The sequence below is a fragment of the Poecilia reticulata genome, linkage group LG5 (genome assembly GCF_000633615.1).
Source record: "Poecilia reticulata strain Guanapo linkage group LG5, Guppy_female_1.0+MT, whole genome shotgun sequence".
In the NCBI taxonomy this organism is placed as follows: domain Eukaryota; kingdom Metazoa; phylum Chordata; class Actinopteri; order Cyprinodontiformes; family Poeciliidae; genus Poecilia; species Poecilia reticulata.
In genome coordinates, this window is record NC_024335.1 from 4,345,198 (window position 1) to 4,365,752 (window position 20,555).

At 37.5% G+C, this 20,555-nt stretch overlaps 1 protein-coding gene across 8 annotated transcripts in view; it reads left to right on the forward strand.

Moving 5' to 3' along the window:
- Positions 1-17,673, forward strand: part of cfap20dc (CFAP20 domain containing) — a 43,892-nt gene extending 26,219 nt beyond the window's left edge. For 3 of the 8 annotated variants that reach the window (XM_008408748.1, XM_008408749.1, XM_017304619.1), the window contains 3 exons: positions 11,518-11,579; positions 16,564-16,658; positions 17,510-17,673. In XM_008408748.1, the coding sequence (XP_008406970.1) occupies positions 11,518-11,579; positions 16,564-16,658; positions 17,510-17,628 (276 nt within the window). In that variant the 3' untranslated portion in view covers positions 17,629-17,673. Of the gene's footprint in view, positions 1-7,019; positions 7,333-9,271; positions 9,367-9,488; positions 9,666-11,517; positions 11,580-15,337; positions 15,392-15,486; positions 15,594-16,563; positions 16,659-17,509 lie in introns of those variants that run through there. The other 5 variants (XR_001776592.1, XR_001776593.1, XR_001776594.1 and 2 more) reach the window with 5 other exon arrangements.
- The last annotated feature ends 2,882 nt before the right edge of the window (positions 17,674-20,555 follow it).

The window sequence follows — 20,555 nt, forward strand, 5'->3', positions numbered from 1 at the left end:
ATATATAAAACAAGTTCCTGAAGCCTTCAATAGATTCAGTTTTTACCGAAGGACAGAGAGATTTACAGAAGTGATCTCTAGTCAGTTGCATTGTTTAAAAGTCTTAATATGCACAGTATGACAACAGCACCACCAACAGTATATAGGGAAAATGCTTTTAAATAAAGAGAAGATGGAAACACAGCACAACATATTGCGAGAGCAGATATAGATTTGGAGACACTGTAACAAATAAAACCTCCAACAAAAATGAAGTGATGCATTTAGAACCAGAAGATAATCACGAAAACTTAATAGAAAAGGCAGGCACTCACAGGAAATGACAAGCCATTTCTTGTCCCTGGATGCTGTGATTTCAGTGATTCCCACCGCTGTCATTCGTGCCATTGTTGCTGGTTTCACTGCTTCAGCAGCCACTGTAAGAGCCCAGACAGAAGTTCTCCCCCGGGCGATGCTGTGCGAGGCTTGCATTACTAGCAGTCTACTTGTAGATTAAGCAGTTGTGTGAAATTAGGTGTCACATTTACATGTGGTCTCAGACTTTATAGGTAAGAGATTTTTTGGGGCAAAATGAAGTCTTACATTGCCTTTCCAATGTATTAAATATTTTTTTCCTATTTTATCAGGACTCTGCTCTGTGGTTAGACTGTGAAGAAACATATTTTTCAGAAAAAGGATAGCTCTTTATTTTTTATTATTTTGAACAAGGCAACATGGGGGGCATGTTGCCTCAATTAAACTGAGAACTAAAGAACATAAAGTGAGACATGACTATGCATAATTTTCTGTGGCGTTTTTTTCACAGTGCCTTGCAAAGGTTTTTGTGCTCCTTGTATGTTTTTCTTATTTCGTCAGGAGCAGACTAATAGAAGTCAGCTCTGTTGAGTAATAAGATCTCCTTTTCATTATTTTGAAACCACCAGGCTGTCTGAATGAGTGAATGAAGTTGAAGTTAGAAATGATCATGCATAACCTTCAGTGGATTTATTTACAGCATCTTGCTAGAGTAATATGTAGTAGTGCAGCATTGTAAGATGGAAGGAAACTGTTGCATAAAATGTTATTTGCATTTGTATTCAGTGCCCACTGATTCAACACTTTGCAAAATCGTCTTTTACCACAGCGGCAGCTACAAGGTCTTAAGGTCTTTGCTATCTTTGTACTTTTGGTCTGAGACTAAAAGTGGTCTTTTAATGTCTTTTACTGACACTAAAAGACAATGACGTTGTCTTTTACTGTCAGTATGCCTGTATGTGTAGTGTTGTTGTCCTGCTGGAAAGAAAAGCTAAATTCAAGTCTTAAGTCTTTTGAAACTTGTTTTCTTCCAAGATTGCCCTGTGTTTAGCTCCATCCATCTTTCCATAATTTCTAAATAATTTTCCCTTTCCTTGCCAAATAAATAATCCAAGAGTGCGATGAGGCTGCATTTGTGTGGGGCTCTTGTGCTCAGGGTGATGTGCAATGTTTGTTTTCTGCCACATATTGCATTTTTCATGTATTTCAATAAGATTTAATTTTGGTCTCAACTGACCAAAAATGCTTTTTGTAAGATGTTTCCAAACATTGCTTGTAGCAAATTGCAAATGGGACCACTTATGAGCTTCTTTCTATTCTGGTTTTCTTTCTACACTGGTCCAAAATGACCAGACTCTAGTGTCCACAGCTAATAGTTGACAGACGCTTCCACTTGAGTTGTAGATCTCTACAGCTGTTCCAGAGTTATGGACCTCTTGGTTGCTGATTTCTCTGATTAATGATCTCCTTCACAGGGCTGTTAAGTTTAGATGGATGTCTGGATAACTTTGCGATTCTGCCATAATCTTCCCATTTCCAAATTGTCGACAACATATTGCTCTGTGACATGGACAATTCTTGGCTTATTTCAAACCCTGCTTTAAGCTTCTCTACAACTTTCTCCCTGAATTTTCTCTTGTGCTCATTGGTTTTAACGATGTCGTCTTTTAGTAATGTTCTTTAACCTACCCTCTAAGGCAGTGTTCCTCAACCTTTTTTGTGCCAGCGCCCCCCTAGCCTTTATCCACGTCCTTCACCGCCCCCCACCAAAGAATCTTTAGGCTACTTTGCACTGACTATTATTTTATTACTAATATTACTAGCACTATTGTAGATGTTTTGATTTTCATGCTTGTTTCTGTATTTATCATCAAAAATAATTTCCCAGAGAACACAGGCATCTATGAAAAATGCAATGAACATTCAAGTTAAATTTTTTAGACCTAACAGCAGCCAATCAGAGTGGAAAAAATGTACTTATTTTTTGCAATTTTCTAGTTGTTAAATATTCCACAAAATGACCACATAAAAGATGTTCAACATGCCAGTTTAAACTTTGAACTATTTGCAAAACGACTGAGCTCTGCAACATTAAAACATGGATAGAACTGTAACTACATTAATCATGGCTCTTCTTCTCTTCAGTATTTTTGTCGGTTTCTGGTGGTGCAGCTCTGTGCTGCCTTCAGGAGAATGGGACATCAGAGTATCATCCATAAAATTTCACCCACATGGCATTTATTGTGCAAACCAGAGCTTTCAGTGGAAAAACAAAAGTTCCAGGTCCTTTTAATGCCATACAAATATGAGACAGAAACATGGATTATATCTTTATATAGACCTGCCTATTGATTTATAGATTAATAGTTTTACTGGGCAGAAATTACAAAGAACAAATCTGGTTCTTAATCAAATCCTAGTGAGTGAAATTGAAAGTGTCATGGAGTCATCAGCATCATAACATTAACATTGACATGAAAAATAATATTGAAGAAATAAATATATCAAATCTAATTAAAAACATAAATAAGTGATCAGTTCTTTACTGTTATGATCTGTAAGATATATCTCAGCAAACCCATGGCAATTCTTGCCATACAGTCCTCTGTATTAATTATTGCTCGAAAGGCCTTGCCATACCAGTTTATTCCTCTGTATTTACAGGGTTGCAATTACATATTATTTAGGTTGGTGCAAAAACATAAATTGGCGCCCCGCACCCCCAACCCCCCACAAGGAAGGTACGTAAGGGTGAAGGAGCGTAGAAAACATACGCTCGCCCCCCAGACGAAGACACGTGAAAGGTAAAACTCACTACATTTACTCCGTTACGTGCGCGAGGTGAAGGAGCGTAAGGCCGCGCTGAAGTGTATGCGAATACGGGGTTTTGACGCCCCCTCTGGTGCAGTGCCCCTATGCGTTGCATGCGCTGCATATTTTTGCGCCACCGTGTATTTACTTTAGTTTCTTAGTTTATTCTTGCACTTTGTACTTCATTCATTTCTATTTAGTTTCATTTGATTAGTAACAGGGTGATGTGGAATGAGAAATAAAAGCTCTCTTGGTTTATCGCTATGTCTACTTTAGTTTCTTTCCTGTTGCTACATTTATTTTATCGTTTATTGACCATCAGTAATCTTCACTCATCACCTGCTGCGCCGCCTAATTGTCATGTGTTTCACATGTGTTGATTTTTCACTGTTCAGCGTTCTCTGTTTTTATGCCATAATTCACATCTAATTCGTCGCTCCGTTTTATGTCCCGCTTCTCCTGTTTCAGAGTTTTGCGCAATGTGCGCGTCGTTTTTTTTTTTTTTTTTTATCCCCTTAAGGTTCAGGACTGTCGGGAAGCGCATCGATGGGGGAAAGGCAGACTGACATAAACCTTTTAAAACAACGGAAACAATTTCTGTATTCTGATTATTGAAATTTAAAAGTGCTGTGGTACTGTTGTTCTATCACACCCGTTTCATACCGGACCACTTACGCTATAAAATGAACGCTCTCTATCGTGGTATCACCCATGGAGGGATTTCTTTATTTAAATGGGTTCATTTTTCAGAGGGATACAAAGTCAGGGTATCGTGATTTTAGTAATTACATGTTTATAAGAGCGATTTTCTGTTGTCCTTCCATGGAAGCATGCAGCCTTCAAACGGAAATAAAACACTTTTTAATATAAGTTGCTGCTTTTATATGATCACAGAACTGGCTAAACATATGTACAAAAATACCAGACAAAGTGAATCACAGCAACTCATCAGTCGGTTTAACGCTGAACTGATACGGTGAAGCTACAGTAGCAGGAGAATGGAGCTGCGCCAAGAAGCTACAAACACTGAAGAGAAGAAGAGCTGCCATCTATACTGTTGCAGCCAAGCATGTTTTAATGTTACACAATACAGTTTTACCAAGTTGCTCAAAGTCTAAACTGGCATTGTTGTGCATTTAAGGTGTAAAGTTTACCTTCGACCAAACGCCCCCCAAACTCCCAGCGCCCCCCTTTTGTAAAAATTTCCGCCAGCGCCCCCTGCCGTCCTCTGAACGCCCTCTGTGGGGCGGTACCGCCCACGTTGAGAACCGCTAGGCTAAGGACTTCACAAGAAAGCTGAGCTACAGTTACACATAGGTGGACTATTTACTAAATATGTGATTTCTGAAGGCAGTTGTTTAAACTGGAATTTATTTAGGGGTATCTGTTTCAATGGGGCTGAATACTTATGCATGTCACATTTTCTGGATCTCTGCTTGCTAATAAAAAAATGAAAATCATCTATTCTTCTGTCTTTTCCTAAAGATGGCAAATGACATTTGTGTTTTCAGTAAAAAAATTGGAAAAAGCTAAAACAAATTTAATTCTTTTGCTTTTATCTTGACAATAATAACCACAGATGGAAGTCTGATTCAAACAGAATCCCCAAAATGCCCAAAACAAATGGCAACACCAAGAAATGTTTTTTTTTTATTCTTTCAAAAATTGATTTTTTTTTTTTTCTTTCCTTGCACCAAAAACATTTGCCAAGTTGACTATGACAGTTGCTGTGAAGAATTTAAATGGTTAAGACATACGACTAGACTCCGGTGTTTTAAATGCCACAAAAGCGTTTGTAGAGAGCTTCATCCAGTCGCTTCATCAAAAGAGCTTTCTTACATGTCAGTGTTGACTAAACAGCTCATGACAAGCCTGCAACTTGCACGATGATAAAAGCTCAACAATCACCAGCAACACAAGAGTGCCCTGACAATCTTCCCCAACAAATGGGGCATTCCTTTGTTTGTTATGAAAACACCTTTCTTGACCGATCCTGCCACAACAACTCAAGGCGGACTGACTTCGGCTCCATTTTGTAGTTGCTAGGGTGACTTTTTTTTATGTTTATGGTGAGCTGCCTGAGAAGTAGCAACAGTGATGACATCAGCGTCTTTTAAAAAAGTTCAGTTTTTTTTTTTTTAACCTAAAGTACTTGGATCAGCTTGACAGAATAAAAGGAGAGGAAGCTCTGAAACAGCTTGGCACAGCACTTTTCCTATAGGAGGTCACATGCCGCCACAAATATTTTCTCATCATTGGGAGGAATAGATAAGAGATTCCAGTGTTCAGATACAACACTATGTGGATAAAAGCACTTAATATAGAGGCTACATAGCCTAGCCCTAATGTAACCTTCGTGTTGAAAAAGTCCAATTTACTGCTAAATTGTTAACAGAGTGGTCTCTTTACTTATATTTCATGTTGGTTAAAAGGTTTATGAAAACGTACATTTCTAATATTAATGTAAAAATTAAACCTATACATCCATTAGTGGTGTGTGATTTATCTTGTAAATCACACACCACAAGAGAGGCTGGATCTTTTCCCAGCTTTCTTTGGGAAGGAGGTGGAGCATACCCACCACATCAGGGCCAAAATGTTGACCTGACACCCACTTGTGCTCACGCCCAGTTCAGAATCAGTAATTAACCTAACATGCTTGGTTTTAGATTTGTGTTGTCTGTAGCTGCAGGCCAGTGAGGAAAAACCCACACACACAGGTCAGTCAGATCAAATCTACATCTGTCCTCCTGAAGGGAGATTGTACATGTAAAAAATAAATAATCAAACTTTAAACAGTTTTTAATATTAAAATTAAAACACACAAGGACCTATCAGAGATTTTGTGATTTTGTCAATTATTGACCACATTTTCAGGGCTTGACCTGCTGATATGGCTTCTAGCTGATTCTGGGCTCTCTTCAGCTGCCAGCTGATTTTGGTTTTGCTCTTATTTATAACAGCAAAACCTTTCAGAACTTTTTTTTTCTACATTACTGAGACTTAATAAAATAAAGGGGGTTATTCATTTTCCAGGCACATAGTATCATTTTAAAGCACAATCAAGTAACTATGCTACCTTCACTTGGTGTGAAAATGCTACATATATCAAAAACAACTTGAAATAAATTTGACATTGCATTATAGTTGAATCTGACACTTTGAAATTGCCTGTGTCTCTTTAAGAACCTCCTGCCCTCTCTGACACTCCAACTTCAGCACCTCCCACGTCAACTTTAGAGTACAGAAAATGATATGGAACAGTTTTTCTTTTCTGCTTTTTCATCTTTGTAGTGTTAACACAGTTTTTTCTAATCCTACAGTTTGACTTTTTCTGTATCTTCCTTTTGTAAAATAAGACGTAGACGGAGGCAAAAAAAAAATTTCCATGAAAAATAGTTAAAAGATAAGCGAGTTAGAAAATAGCCTTCCATATTAATTAATACATCTGTATTACATTTTCCTTTACAAGTTTTATTTACACTGAATTTGTAATATAATTACATTTGAAAGCCGTGGCTGAGCAAGGTTTCAGTTAGAGCTACACAATACACATTTGTTTCACTTAAGAGCAAATATTCATTGTTTGCCTCGCCTGTAAATTTGTTTGGGCAGTAAGCAGTGGAAGTAAACACTTGGAGCTGCATATATAGAAAATGAAAGAGAACAGCCATGAGACAGTAGTTGGACCACCTTTCAACTCCTGAAAACAGTCTTGATTAAAATAAATGCTCTTGAGGTAGACAGTAATTTTCTACTGCGGTTTATTTAAACCGTTTGCCTATGGGGTTGCAATGCATGCTTTTATTAAAAGCTTTTTGCTGAATGTTTACATTTTTGTTGTTGTTGCCCTCCCAAAAAGTCCTAATTTTGCCAGACAAACACAGCTCCTAAGATTTTCTCTGTTTTTGCAGGGTCGCATTACTCACATGCAAGATCCTAATGTACAAAAGTGGAGTGAGGTGGAGCGATAATAAACTACAGCTCCATGATCACTGATGATAATACAGTGAGACAATGCAAGCAATTGAGATGTCAGCTGTAAAAGCCAGTCGTCTTGTATGTTTTTCTTTTTTTTCTGAGAAACTCAGCAGCAACTTGTGTGTCAGGCATGCCATCAGTGCATCAGCTACAGCTGCTGAATTGAACTTTCAAACCACATTTTGCTGTCAGGCAAATGGAAAATAGTGTTTGTTCAAAATAAATGATGTACGTTGTAGAACAGCAGATGCACTTTTGTGTTCTGTTCAATGCAAGTGCTTTGTTTGAAATTCCAGTTTATCTTAAGTTTACATGATGAGATGTGGGGCTGTTTTTTTTTTATGTTACAGCGGAATACTGAAATGGTTCCTAACCTTCAGTTTCTGGGTGTTTTTCTTTCCTAGTCCTCTCCAGGTAACATGCCATCGTCAGTCCATTACCTGTGGAATTCCACAGGGTGCAATTTTAGTTTCTACTACAAGATTAGATAAAGAAAGGCAGTGGGACAACTCAGACGGACCAAATTAAATCAAGCAATGCAAAGACTAAAGCTCCAGTGTGCCTGCTTCTTCATCAAAGTATTCTAATAAAGTAGCCCATACATTCAAAAACACTCCGGAGACTACAATATGGTATTTAGCCTCAGCAAGATCTGTCTGTCTGTTTGTTTCTGCCTTTCTTGCAGTTGTTTTAGTTTTGAATTATACATCAGATTATTATTTCTTTTCTGTTTTATGGATGCCTTGATCTCGTTGTGTTGACCTTTCACAGCCCACCTGTTTATTCTGGTTCTTAGATCTCTCGTGTGTTTACGTTTATCTTTTCTTTTCTTTGGTTTCAATAAAAATCCCAGCTTTTTTTTGACTTGCTAGCCTGTTACACTTCAAAGAAAAGAAATTAAAAGAAATTAAAAACAGAAAACAAGACATTATTCTCTAAAGTGAAAAGTAATGGATCTAATAGTTTTTATCTACACTCAAGATTTATTGACTTAAGACAAGCTCAGACATCTTACTGAAAAGTTTCTTGTACATTAGTTTTATTTCTAGTGTACTAAGATATTTAGTACTAAAAACTAAAACAATAACAACTGATAAGATTTTGTGTTTTAGCTGTGTGTCTTTGTGTAGAACCATGAAATGTACTTGTACAACACAAAAATAACTTTTTGCCCCAATCTGACCAGGCAGCATGGTGCATCCATAAATTACATAGAAATGTGGAACTAAAGAACTATAGGCTTTTGCAAGAATTCCCTCTAGGTCTTCTTCATTTTCTCATGTGCCTTTTGTGATGAGTAGTTCCAGTGGTACAGTTTGTGTTGGAGACGTGAGTTGATATTCTGAACCGTGTCTCCACAAGACACTTCTCACTGAATGTAATGCCTACCTGAGGGACATGTTCCAGAAATACAGAAATTACTCCATTGATAATAGGAGCCACACTGGCATGGTTTAATTCTCAGACAAGAGTGCATTGAATTTGGCCATGGATCTCCACAAATGCGAAAGGAAATACAGATCCTATGGCTCTATATGCATTTCTCAAGGATGCAAGAAAGGGTGTAAAGCAGAGAATAAATCAAAGTACATCTCAGCAGATGCATTCAAAGCTGTCTTCCTCTGGTTTGCCCTCGCTGCAGGGCTGCACGTGCACCTGCAACAGGGCAGCCTTTTGAAGACCCCATGTAAAACATGGGTGGGGCCCTGTCAGAAGAAATGCGATTTCCAGAGTGTATATGCTCGTCATGCAGAAAGGTCACGGACCAGATGGGCTGGTTTATGACTTTAAAGCAAGTGTTCACTGCCTTCTGGATTCTATAGTTTTATCTGGGGAACGCTTTAGAGATGGGTTTGTAGACGTTTTAACTCTGACACATATGAATTTGTTTGTTTTTTATCCAAATTTCAAAAGCTGTGATTGTAAACAGTAGCTTTATAATAGCTTGTAGAGAAGTGTACACTCACCGGCCACTTTATTAGGTACACATGCTCGTGCGTATGCGAATCCAATGACAGAAACTCAATTCAGTTAGATATCCAGAGGTGCTAGAGACTTTTCGCTGAAGTTCAAGCCGAGCATCAGAATGGTAAGGAAAGGGAACTTAAGTGAAGCTGAATGGCAGCATGGCCATTCAGCTTGATGTACTGGGATTTTCATGCACAACCTTTTCTCGGATTTACAGAGAATGGTCCAAATAAGAGGAAACAACCAGAGAGCAGCAGTGTCAGTGCATCAAAACTTGAAGCAGATGGCCTACAGCAGCACGAGGCCACACAGGTACTGCTCCTGTCAGCTAAGAACACAAAACCCAGGCTTTAATTCACACAGCTAGCTGAGTACTGCTGGTTGACCATCCTTTTTTCACCAGAGTATACCCGTCTTGTGATGGCTTTTTCCAGCAGGGTAATGTCACAAAGCTCAAGTAATCTCTAACCGGTTTCTTGACTGTGACAATAAGTTCACTGTACTTCAGTGGTCGCCACAGTTGCTTGAGCTCATCTAACAGAGAACCTCAGGGATCTGGTGGAGTGAGAGATTTGCATCATGGATATGCAGCCGTCCAGTCTGCAGTAACGGTGAGATGCTCGTGCTGTCATGTTAATATGGACCAAGATCTCTTAGGAGTGTTTCTAACACTTAGCTGAATCTGTGAAGAGAAGAAGTATTAACACAGTTCTGAAGGGAAAAATGGGGTCCAACTTAGCTGTAGCAAGGTGTACCTAATAAAACGGCTGGTGACTATAGCTCTGTAATGGAAAGAATCCTTTATATACTTAAGTTTCATTTATTATTTTATTCAACAGGGGCAGGACCCATTAATTAGCTGTTTAATATAACACATATAATACAAAAGCATTTAAAAAAATCTTAACATTATATCCTATTTACCTGTATGATTTACCAAAATAAACATGTTAATAGTTTTCTTTCTTAACAGTTACCATTGTAAATACAACGCAGTACAATTAGAAAAAAAAAAGAAAATATTTTTTAAAAGAACTACATTGAGAAAAACAGGTATTTTCAACTGCGATATGTTTTTGTAGATCACACACAGCATTTGTTTGTTATTTGTTCATCACTTAGGGAAGAACAGCTATGAAATTGATGCATTTGCATTTGGAAACTGTTGCTGCAGACACACAATATGTAGTCAAACAAGCTCTCAGTGCGAGTTTAACCAGCCATCCTTAGGTTGCAGAAACAAATCAAAATCTATCAGAGAGACAGCAGGAACGCTGAGAATGGAAAAATAAAAAATAAAAGAAATAAACAGTACAGCTTGGTACATTCTGTGATAGAAAAAAAAGTGCACTTTGAGTTTAACAACATTAAAGGACCTAGAGGTCCATAGGAGACAGCTGTGGTGGCAAAGCTTTCAATATTAAAGAAAAAGCTCCTCAGAAAAAGAATGCAGTTAATAGAAGAAAGCTCTAGAGTAGAACGGTGGATCGTTATCCACATCTGTCATGAAACTTCATTAGTGCAAATATTGAGACTTTACCCCGAGGTGCAAATCATTCATTCACCATTACTCAAGAACAACATTCTTTAAAGGGCAAAAGATCGACATTAACCAGTATGCTGAATACAGAATAGGAGAAGGGAATGTTAAAAAGGCTTATGATCTGAACCATATATCATCTTCGAAACATTTGGAGAAAGTAAGATAGCAAGGACACACATGGCTTGTGTTGTTACCGGGTCACAAGTGTCTGCTGATGATCCGATGTGCCAAAGCATTCAAAGGTATTATTCAGGAAAAGAAGAATAAAATGTGCTGTCTGCTCTGATAGACCCGAATGCAGCAAATCTGATGACATTGTTTCATTGAACAGATAGGCAGTGACCCAAAGTATTCACAGCGGCATCCAGTGATTTTTTTTTTTATTTAAGGTAAAATGGCGCAAAGTTATTGGTTTGCGAAATGAATCTCAATCGCACCGATGAAGATCAGCTGAAGAATATCAATGTAACACAACAGCAGTAAAGTTTGGCAAAATCCTTCACACCTCAGTATTTTTACTGGAATACTATGTCCACTTCCTTACCCAATTTCTAAGTTCAGTCCCTTCTAATTTGCAACTGCTACAAACATCTGATTTTGTGAAATTCTCTCTGTGCAGAAAAGAGGCTAAATGCACTACAACAATTATCTGTGAAAAACTGCCACTTTCTGTTTTGGAAGCATCAATGTTTGACAAACAGTAACCTTCATTACTCATCTAGGACAAAAAAAAGAGATCTTTTTCTCTTGATGCAGATAATTTTTTTTGTTGTTGTCTCTAAATCACATACTTAGTGCTGTTCTTCACGCTGACATGTCATGGACGTGACAAAATAATAACAAGAATTTCTGGAAATGTGCTGAACTTGAGCTTTGGTGACATTTTAAAGCAGCTTCTGACATTATTTTTTTTCATCTAGGCAGTGAATCAGGGACATCATTATCAGAAGGAAATGAACCCCTTGCTTCAATCAAACCCAAGGTAAAAGAACTCGTCTCTCTATAGACGTGTATTTTATTTGTTTTTATTTAAAATGCAATATAAACTACAAACTTTTTGGGGTAGATGAGGACATGTTTTTTTTTTTTTTTTCACACACTCAAATGCGATGCACTCCAGTGTCTTACTGTGAAAAGACTAGCTCCCATTAACCAGAACTGACATGCCGTCTAACCTCTTTGCGTATTGGATTATTAATAGCCTTGGCAAAGAGAAGACAATAGTTTATAAAATTGTAAGCACCACTGATGTACACCATGCATTGCCTTAGAAACAAACGGCCTTGAAGCCCAGAGTTAGGCATAAAAAAAAATAAAAAGAAAGTTGGAAAATCATAATCAGATGGTTACCAGTGACTGCAATATTTACTCTAAATGTCAACTGTCAGATGGATGTGTAGGCTGGGGCTTATCTTGCTCTCAGAAGACTCCAAATAAACTTGGAGTATGTCAGGTACTGTGCTTTTCTTCTCCCGGAACTGCTGTTGTCATTTTCACAATGGCATTTTTTCCTCGTTTTCTTTTTTTTTTTTTTTTTAACAGATTATCATGCTTGACAGGCTTCATATCTGGAAACTATCTGATAAGAAGTTTAATTTTGCTGGGAAATTTGAGGTACACATTTGATTTGAGCTTCTGAAAATTAAAAGAGCACATCTTTTCCCTTTCTGTGGTGCAGAAGATTCAGTTGTCTTTAACGCAGAACAACAATTAGACATGGCCCACGTTGTTTTACTTGCCTGCAGATTAAAGTGAAATTCAAAAAGAATAAAATTCTAAGTAGTAACCTCTTATTACTAGAGAAGGAATTGTTTAATAATTCCAGGTTTCATTTAAGTTTAAAGCTGAACTACCTTCTGCTGCATAACAAAAATCTTCTTACTGGTGGGAGAGACGGTCTGAAATGTTTCGCACCTAACATTTTGTAATTTTTAACAAAAAGGTGAGAAAAATTTGATTGCATAACCCTAATGTAGAGTGGATTAAAAAACTGAGAACAATGCGGATCATTTAGAATTGTTGTCAACATTATTGTGCCCTACAAATAGCACCACATAATTATTTGTGGAAGACACATTTTTGGTGCAAAAATAATACTGACCATCATAAAAATAACTAATTCTCACGGTGAAGCATGGTGGGGCGAGCATCTTGTTTTGAGCTTTTTGTTTCTTCAGCTCAAACTGGGACTACAAGTGAAGATGGAGGGAATTATAAGCAGTTCCAATTACAGCTCAATGTTACTGCAAAACCTACAGGCTTTTCTTAGAAAACTAATCATGCAAAATAATTTCCAAACCTATCCGTCCAAATCGGCCATAAAATTTGCGGGTTCAACAGAAGAAGATTCTTAGAACGAGCCAGCCAGAGTCCAGACCTGAGTCTGATTTTTAGAGGAGAGGGCAAATAATACCAAGTCAAGATGTGCCATGCTGATAGGACCCCTAACCAAAAAAAAAACAATAACAAAATGAAAAGATGCATCATCAGCTAGAAGTTATCTAAAACCAATATTTCACTTTCTCTGTTTTCACCTAAAAAAAATTATTTATTTATTTTATTTTATTTTTTTAAGTTGAGTTGTATAGGTTCTAGGTCATACTAAAGGCATACAAAGTTCAGAAGTTGTTTATCTTGGTCTCAAGTCGTTTACATCGCAGAAAATAAGCATTCCAACAGGGCTGTGCTATCTCTTCATGCTCACTGTCTGTCAAATTTGTTTTGGTCCTTGGAGAGAAGGAAGCTTAGCGAATTGAGTTATTTTAAAATAGGTTCAAAACCTCCTCTAATACATCTGTTGCTTTCATTAAAAAAAACAATAAAAACAAAGAATGATAAATAATCTAGCATTGCAAACATGTCACAGTATACCGCTCAGTCTCACTGAGACTGAATCCCAGCCTTTATCTGGGCTGTATTGTGTACTATTTATCCATCTGAGCGCCCTGCTGTGGCAGTGTATGAATGGATCCAGTTGTCCTTGGAGGCTTCTGCAGACATTATATCGCGCCAGCACTTGCTAAAGCACAGCCGCGTCTCTGTGCTTGTCCATCTCTTTACGGGTGTACACAACCATGTGATGTGTTACAAAGGAAGACAAAGGGGTTGCATCACAGATCGTGCTACTGCAAAATATGCAACTCCCTCCAACCACCCACCCAAACGCTTCTGATTTATTGATGAAAAGCAAGGTACCCCGGCGAGAACGCATGTTGTCTCCCATGTGTTTGAATAGTCTTTGTGGTATTTGTAAGAACAGATGTAAAATATCTCCTTAGCTGCAGGAACAAACAAGATGGATGTTTTTTCCCTTTTTGTTGTATTTAACCAACAAACTGTATGACTGCTCAGTGAAGGGATGTTATTTGATTGAATGTCCACTGAAATGGATATTAGTATTGACTGGGAGCTCAAACACGCAGCTCTACAGCATCTACAGCTGTAATGCTGAAATTAGACTTAGAGGCAAGTCATGATTTACATATTAAATAGCAGCTGCGCAGGATTTCTGCTTGTTTTCTTTGTTTTCTTCAAGGCTTTGCATCCTCATACACCCTTACAGTGAATACTATTATAATGTTTTTAGAGCATCCTGGCACCGCTGCAATTCTTTCTCTCTCTGCTAAGAGCTACAGCTTCCTAGACAACAAAAATGCTCCAATCTCTGAGCTTTATGTTGCCATGGCTTCTATATTTATTTATTTATTTTTTGTAACATGTGATGTAGTTTCTTTGGCAGCTTTTTTTAAAATCTAACATGATGACATGTGTTTTGTTATTGTCTCTCATGCTGGCAGGCGCACAAATGAGAAAATGCAAATAATGATAGAGGAATACTTAAACGTAAATTAGAATTGCAAGATATTTAAACAAATACAAGTTTGAACTTTAAGTGGAGTTGCGAAGGTGTAAAGCAAACAGTGTTTTTTTTTTTTTTTCTCTCTCTCTGGGAGCTATTTGGAAAGCGTACTTTCAATACACGGACTAACTTTGCAGAGGCAGCGTACCTGCACACGTTAAATGAAGAGGAATTATTCTCTTTATCCTACGCCTGTATTTGGAGTGTAATAAATTAAAATTCCAAGAATTTAATCACTCTTGCCAAGTCCCACTTAACATTTTGAAGTCCAATTTACACTTCGGTTGCAGGGACCCTTGTCCTTGAAAATTGCTTCCATTAACTTTTATACAATGTTCCTGCCCATCAAACAGTCAAAGTGGTTTTTGGAAAGCGGTAAATGCTTCTGTTACACATAAAAATCAACTCCTTAGAACAGCTCGTTTACGTTACTGCTTAAAAGGTATTAGAACAAAAAGAAAATAATTCATTTTCATATACATGGAGAGGTCAGATCTATAAAGATATAAAACTATATAAATTAAACAGAATATTTACTGTGGTGTTGGTGATGTTGCCTCTTCACTTTCTTGTTCCTTTGCAGTTTTGCAACTTTGCACCAAAACCTTTCTGGGGACGTAAATGATGCCCTCCACTGCTGAACTTTTTTTTCCCAATCATGCATGAGCATTTTCTTGTTTTGTGCCTGCTTTTGTCTTTGAGAATCTAGTCATAGGCTTCTAACTGGAAATTTATTAGGCTTTATAAGACTGACCCAAATGAGGATCAGAACCAAAACGAATAGGAATAGAGTGTTTATGTAAGGTATATAAGCCATGAATTGAATTAAGTTATTTTTATTTCTTGGTCATGGTTATGATTGCCATCCACCTTGCATGCAGGATCAGGGCAATACCTGGACTTTGGCATGAGTGAAAGAATGACTACAATTACATGTGAGACTTTTTAATGACTATTTCTGAAAATTCTTTACTACAATGAACAATAAACTATAGTTTAATTACATATATGCAAAATGGTTTGTTTCCAGGCACAAAATAGAAGAAGGAAGGGACAAAACTCTAATGCTCGCAGAGGACTTGTAAAAGGATTCAACTGAATCTGAGATGTTTGATTCTTCTAGCAGCTGTTAGTCTAAATTGGTGGATGTTTGCTTTAGTTGTTTCTTGTAATTACCAAATAAACTAGCATCATTATGGTACCATCAATCAGGCAAAATTATGTAATAATAAATCTACTTTGTTCATTTTTTTGTAGATTTTTTAAAAAAAAATCTGCTTTGGATTTATGCAAAATAGTTTGTTTTTTTTGTTGTTGTTGTTTTTATTGACAGCAGTCTTAAATATGTCATGTTGCTGGCAGTGTGCTGTAAAATATAGCAGTAAACAAACCATGAAAAATTTGCCTCCTAAGTGGATGAACTGTTTTCAGGAAGAGCGACAGCAGCAAACATTGCACTTCTGGATGAGAAGGCAGACCAACCAGAGGCAAACGCTTGAATCTCCTGCTGCCAGGCGAATATTGTGCAGAAGATTATACTGTAATTCCACATTAAATATGCTCTGGTTTGCTCTTATCCAGAGGCGCAAGATGTTAATGGTTGATTGCACAACTGATGTATAGCCCAAAAATGATTATGGATGCTGTTTAACAAATGAATCTTGCATCTCTTCCGAGTAATAACTCATCTTGCGATATTTCCTCCCTGGCTGCAATCATTCACGCCGTGCTAAAGGAGCAGTGTTTTCATTTACTGGTAAGTGAAAGATCTATAGTTGTGCCCTGCGTACATCACGGATGGGGAGGATGCGCTCATTTGGGGAGAAATGAAGTCATGCTCCCACAGAAACAGGCGAGGTTAGGACCCTGACTCGTAGTCACAATGTGATGATACTTGGAAGTCGCAGCTGGAGTCAAAATTTAATAAGTGATCCTTCAGGTAAATCTGCGAGGCTGCGGGAGAAGTGGCTCAAGGACAATGGAATCTAAGATGGGCTTCTGAGAGTGCATGATGATGGGACTCCATTGTTAAAATGTCATAGGGTAAGATGGTGAGTGTAATGGTATGTGTTGTCATGACTGTCTGGCTTTATGGTCTTTTCCCCAGAGAGTGGATGGACGTGCTCAGCCCTCCTATTATGCCTCCCAGCCAGCAGAGAAGGTCAGGCAACACAGAGAACAATTGGGAAAGTCTACTCAGAGGTATGGTAACCTTCATTTTAGTCCTTTTACCCCCGCTCTGCCTTTTATGTCCTTGGGAGTATTGAAGATGGCAAACAGTCTGTTGCTTTAAGACTAGTTACACGAAAGCATTCAGCTAATGGAAAGAGTCGCTGCTGAAAGAGCTTTCAGAGATGTTAAATTTCCTCCAAGGATGCGGGCAGGAAGATGGGACAGCAACTGAAAGTGTATCTAATTAGGCCTAAGAAAAAAAAAAAAAAGTCATGAGTGGAGCTCTCTGTCCTTCACATAACACCATAGGTCAGAAGAGACAGGCTCATTACAGGCCTGTACCCCCCCCCCCAGACACATCCGCAAGGTTAACTGATGAAACCTTTCCAGTTTACTACATCACTTTTAAAACTCTCACAACGTGTCACATAATTAGTTTTCATTATTTTTGCCCACGTTCGAATAAGATAAAATGCTCATCTCGATGCGTTCCATAACCTTTTTAGCATTTAACTGCCTGTCAGTTTAACAGCTCAGTTTCTGCACTTTAAGGTAGTGGGGGATTACAGGGAATCTCTTTACGGCTTCATAATTTGGTTCTGCGTCTGGGTGTCTTAGGGCTTGATTGATTAGGGAAAAAATGGCAGCGGCAGAAAACTTTTAAATCCACCTGGGTCTGAAGGTCACCATACAAGCTGTATTCTATTAAAAGTTGACAGAGTAGGCCTTCATTCGCATCTGGCATTGCAGTGCTACTGAAAATACAAAAAAAAAAAACTAAATAAATCTGTGCAATCGTGATTGGAATCAATGCTTTCTTGTTTGATTTTGCATGTTCTAAATATGAGGTTTTCACTGTGGTTTTCTTGGCTTTAATACAGGAGGGGGTAGCATGGTGAAAGAAGAGGAGAATGGAGATGAATATTTGAAACTCCTCTATGATCCTTGCCTCAACTGCTATTTTGATCCTGAGTCAGGAAAGTACTATGAACTAGCTTAACTCAAAGCCCATTACCATCAGATTGAATAAATCACATTAACAGGAGATGAATTGCTTCGAGATTTTACTTTTTTTTCTTTCTTTTTTTTTTCTGAGCTGAGCTTTATTGATCGGAAGTGAATTCCCTTTTCACCAAAACCCCTTCCTGTGTTAGCTCCTTTGTTCCTGAAAACTAACGTCAGCTTTGTTTTGCCATGTGTGGTTAGTCATGCTAGATTGTAAGGTATTGGGAAACTCTCTAAATCAAACACATGGCCCTTTGCAAGTGAGGGCTCATTCACTTCTGATGACAAAGAGAGGCTTTTCATAAGTCTTGGCTTGGGAGTTAATATAGAAATCTTCTAAAAGAATTTGCCGGCGCTTCTTTTTAACGTTATAGTGTCTTAACATTTAAATTTAAAAGATTTATGGGGTTTTTTTTGTTTTGTTTTGTTTTTTATTGAATGTATGCACAAAAAACCCCCGACAACATCAAAATACATTGATGTTTTCATAGTATCTGGAATAAATTTGATTTGAAAAATGTGGTTCCGGTCTCTTGTGTTTGTTTTCTTTCTAATTAGTCAGAGCTGTCCAAGAATACAATAATGAAATGAAAGATGATTGATTTTAATACATTCAACTGGATTTAAGATACTCCAGGCTCTTTTCATGGTGTTTAACTGTAACTAGGAGTAGCAGCTGGTGGGCTGCTGATTAGACTGGCAGGTCTCACCAATTCCCCCCACCCCACAACACTACCCCACAACACTTGTCACACCTGAAGCCACGGGGTATTGATTCACCATTTTTGTGGCTGATAAAATTACGGCACAAAATGAATCAAAAAACAAAAGAAAGAAAGAAGAAAAAAAACAATGTTTTTCTATTCTGTTCTAAATGCACTGCATTTCATTCAGTAAGCTTGAGTAGAAAGTGATAGCATGTGCATAATTGTTATTTTAACATAAAGTTCTGATGAGAAGCTAACATGCAGTCATCGACAAGTTGTGATTTCTTTGAGATTTTGTCTAATTAAGACAGATTTACAATTATGCATCCTGGCTGAAATACCTATATACACTTATTCCACATTTTCATATAAATGTACTTAAGCAGGGTTGAGAAAAGCCAAACACCTTTTGTAGCCGTCAACAAGGACTTGTTATGATTATTTCTGGATATTTGACCTTTTTTCTCATCAATCGATCTCATTTGTTATGCCATAGAAAGGGCAATTACAATGCACAGCAGGAATAAAAGCAGTCAGCCTATAGTGCCATACATTCATGAGACATAAAACATTATTGGGTCCTATAAGATCATTAAGCAACTTTGTGAATGTAAGAACAAGTGAGTTTTTAATTTATTTGCTCTATACCTGGGAAGAAGATACCAGCATCCAGATGGAAGCAACTGGAAGCCATTATTGAGAGGGTGATCATGCTGTTGCTCTAACATCTATTTTTCTTTTACAGCTGGCCTAGTCTTATACATGTGAGTAAGGTCCTTCAGGTTTATTCCAACAATTTTAGCTACATAATTTGATAATATTCTGAAGTCTAAACCCTGTGATCAGAAATGGAAGCACTCATTTAATTTGTCCGTTTCCTGGCACGGACCAGGCATTTTTACTAAGTTCATTAATTTACATTAGGGTTGAGGTGGGTGTAGTTCCACAGTCTTAATCATCAACCTGCTTTGTACTGTTTGCTTTTGGATCCTTATTGTTCTCCAACAACAGTTTTAACCTTTTGGGTTGTTGATTTAAAGTGAGATTGAAACATTTGATGACAGCTTTCCGTTTTAGGATTCCATCCACTTGGTGAAAAGCACCAGCTAAGTTGGCATGCATTACACTTAGCACTGTACGTCATTCTGGGTTTGGAAAACAGGAACAGTGTCTCCTCCTCACACAGTTCCTGTCATTTTGTTCAAGAGGGCCAAGCTTTGTCTTTGTCTGATCATAAAACTTTCCTCCAGAAGGCATTTGACTTGTCCTTATGGGCAGCTCCAATTTTCAATTCCTCTTTAATTTTTGAGGAGGCCTTTTGCTTTCGGCCCCCCTATCAGTAAGTATTAATGTTAAAATGATTTCGCTGTGGAATTAATAGTCGGCTTTGAACGTGGTATTTCTTGCATTGTTAAATAACATGAACAGTTTGCTTGTATCTGAGGGAAACTGAGTTAAAACTGGGAAACAACTTGGTGTACAAATAATTCAGTGATCTTTAGCATGTGTAAAATAAATAATTTTGCAGAGAGAAAAAGAAAAAAACAGGCTAAGGTTGCTCTGGGAATAACACTAACCTTAACCCGATTGAAAAAGCAGAGGTTATATTTAAAAAGAACAGGAGCAGGCCTTGAAACCACACCGTTTGAATTATTTCCACTATCTCTGTGGTCAAACATCTCCTCCAAAACCTTGTTAATGATTACAAACAGTTTGTTTTCTCTGCAACTTGCTGATGGACATTTATCTAAATATTAGTGCAGCATCATGTATGTATTTTTTTGTTATATATATATAATGTTTTTAAAAATCATTGATGTTGTATAATAATTTTACTGTAGAATTATTGGTAAAATCCATTATTAAAAGACCCAATTTAATGACTTTGATGCCCATAATGACTGCATGTGAACTTCCATCTGGAAATATATTCAGTGCAATATCCAGGTTACAATATTCAGTTTAATAATTCATTGTTTCAAGTTAATAGTCTTGACCTCTAACAAAACCTTGGAAACAGAGTTCAGCAATTTTGATTCCTAATGCTCTCATAACTTACAAAATACAGGTAGTGGAAACTGTGCTGCGGCACGGATGTTAAAAAGACATTGAATGTTACATAAGGAGCTGTCATAAATTAACTACAAGTCATACATTTTAAACATGATCTCAATGTTTTATATCATAATTCATGACTGAGTGGGATATGTCCAGG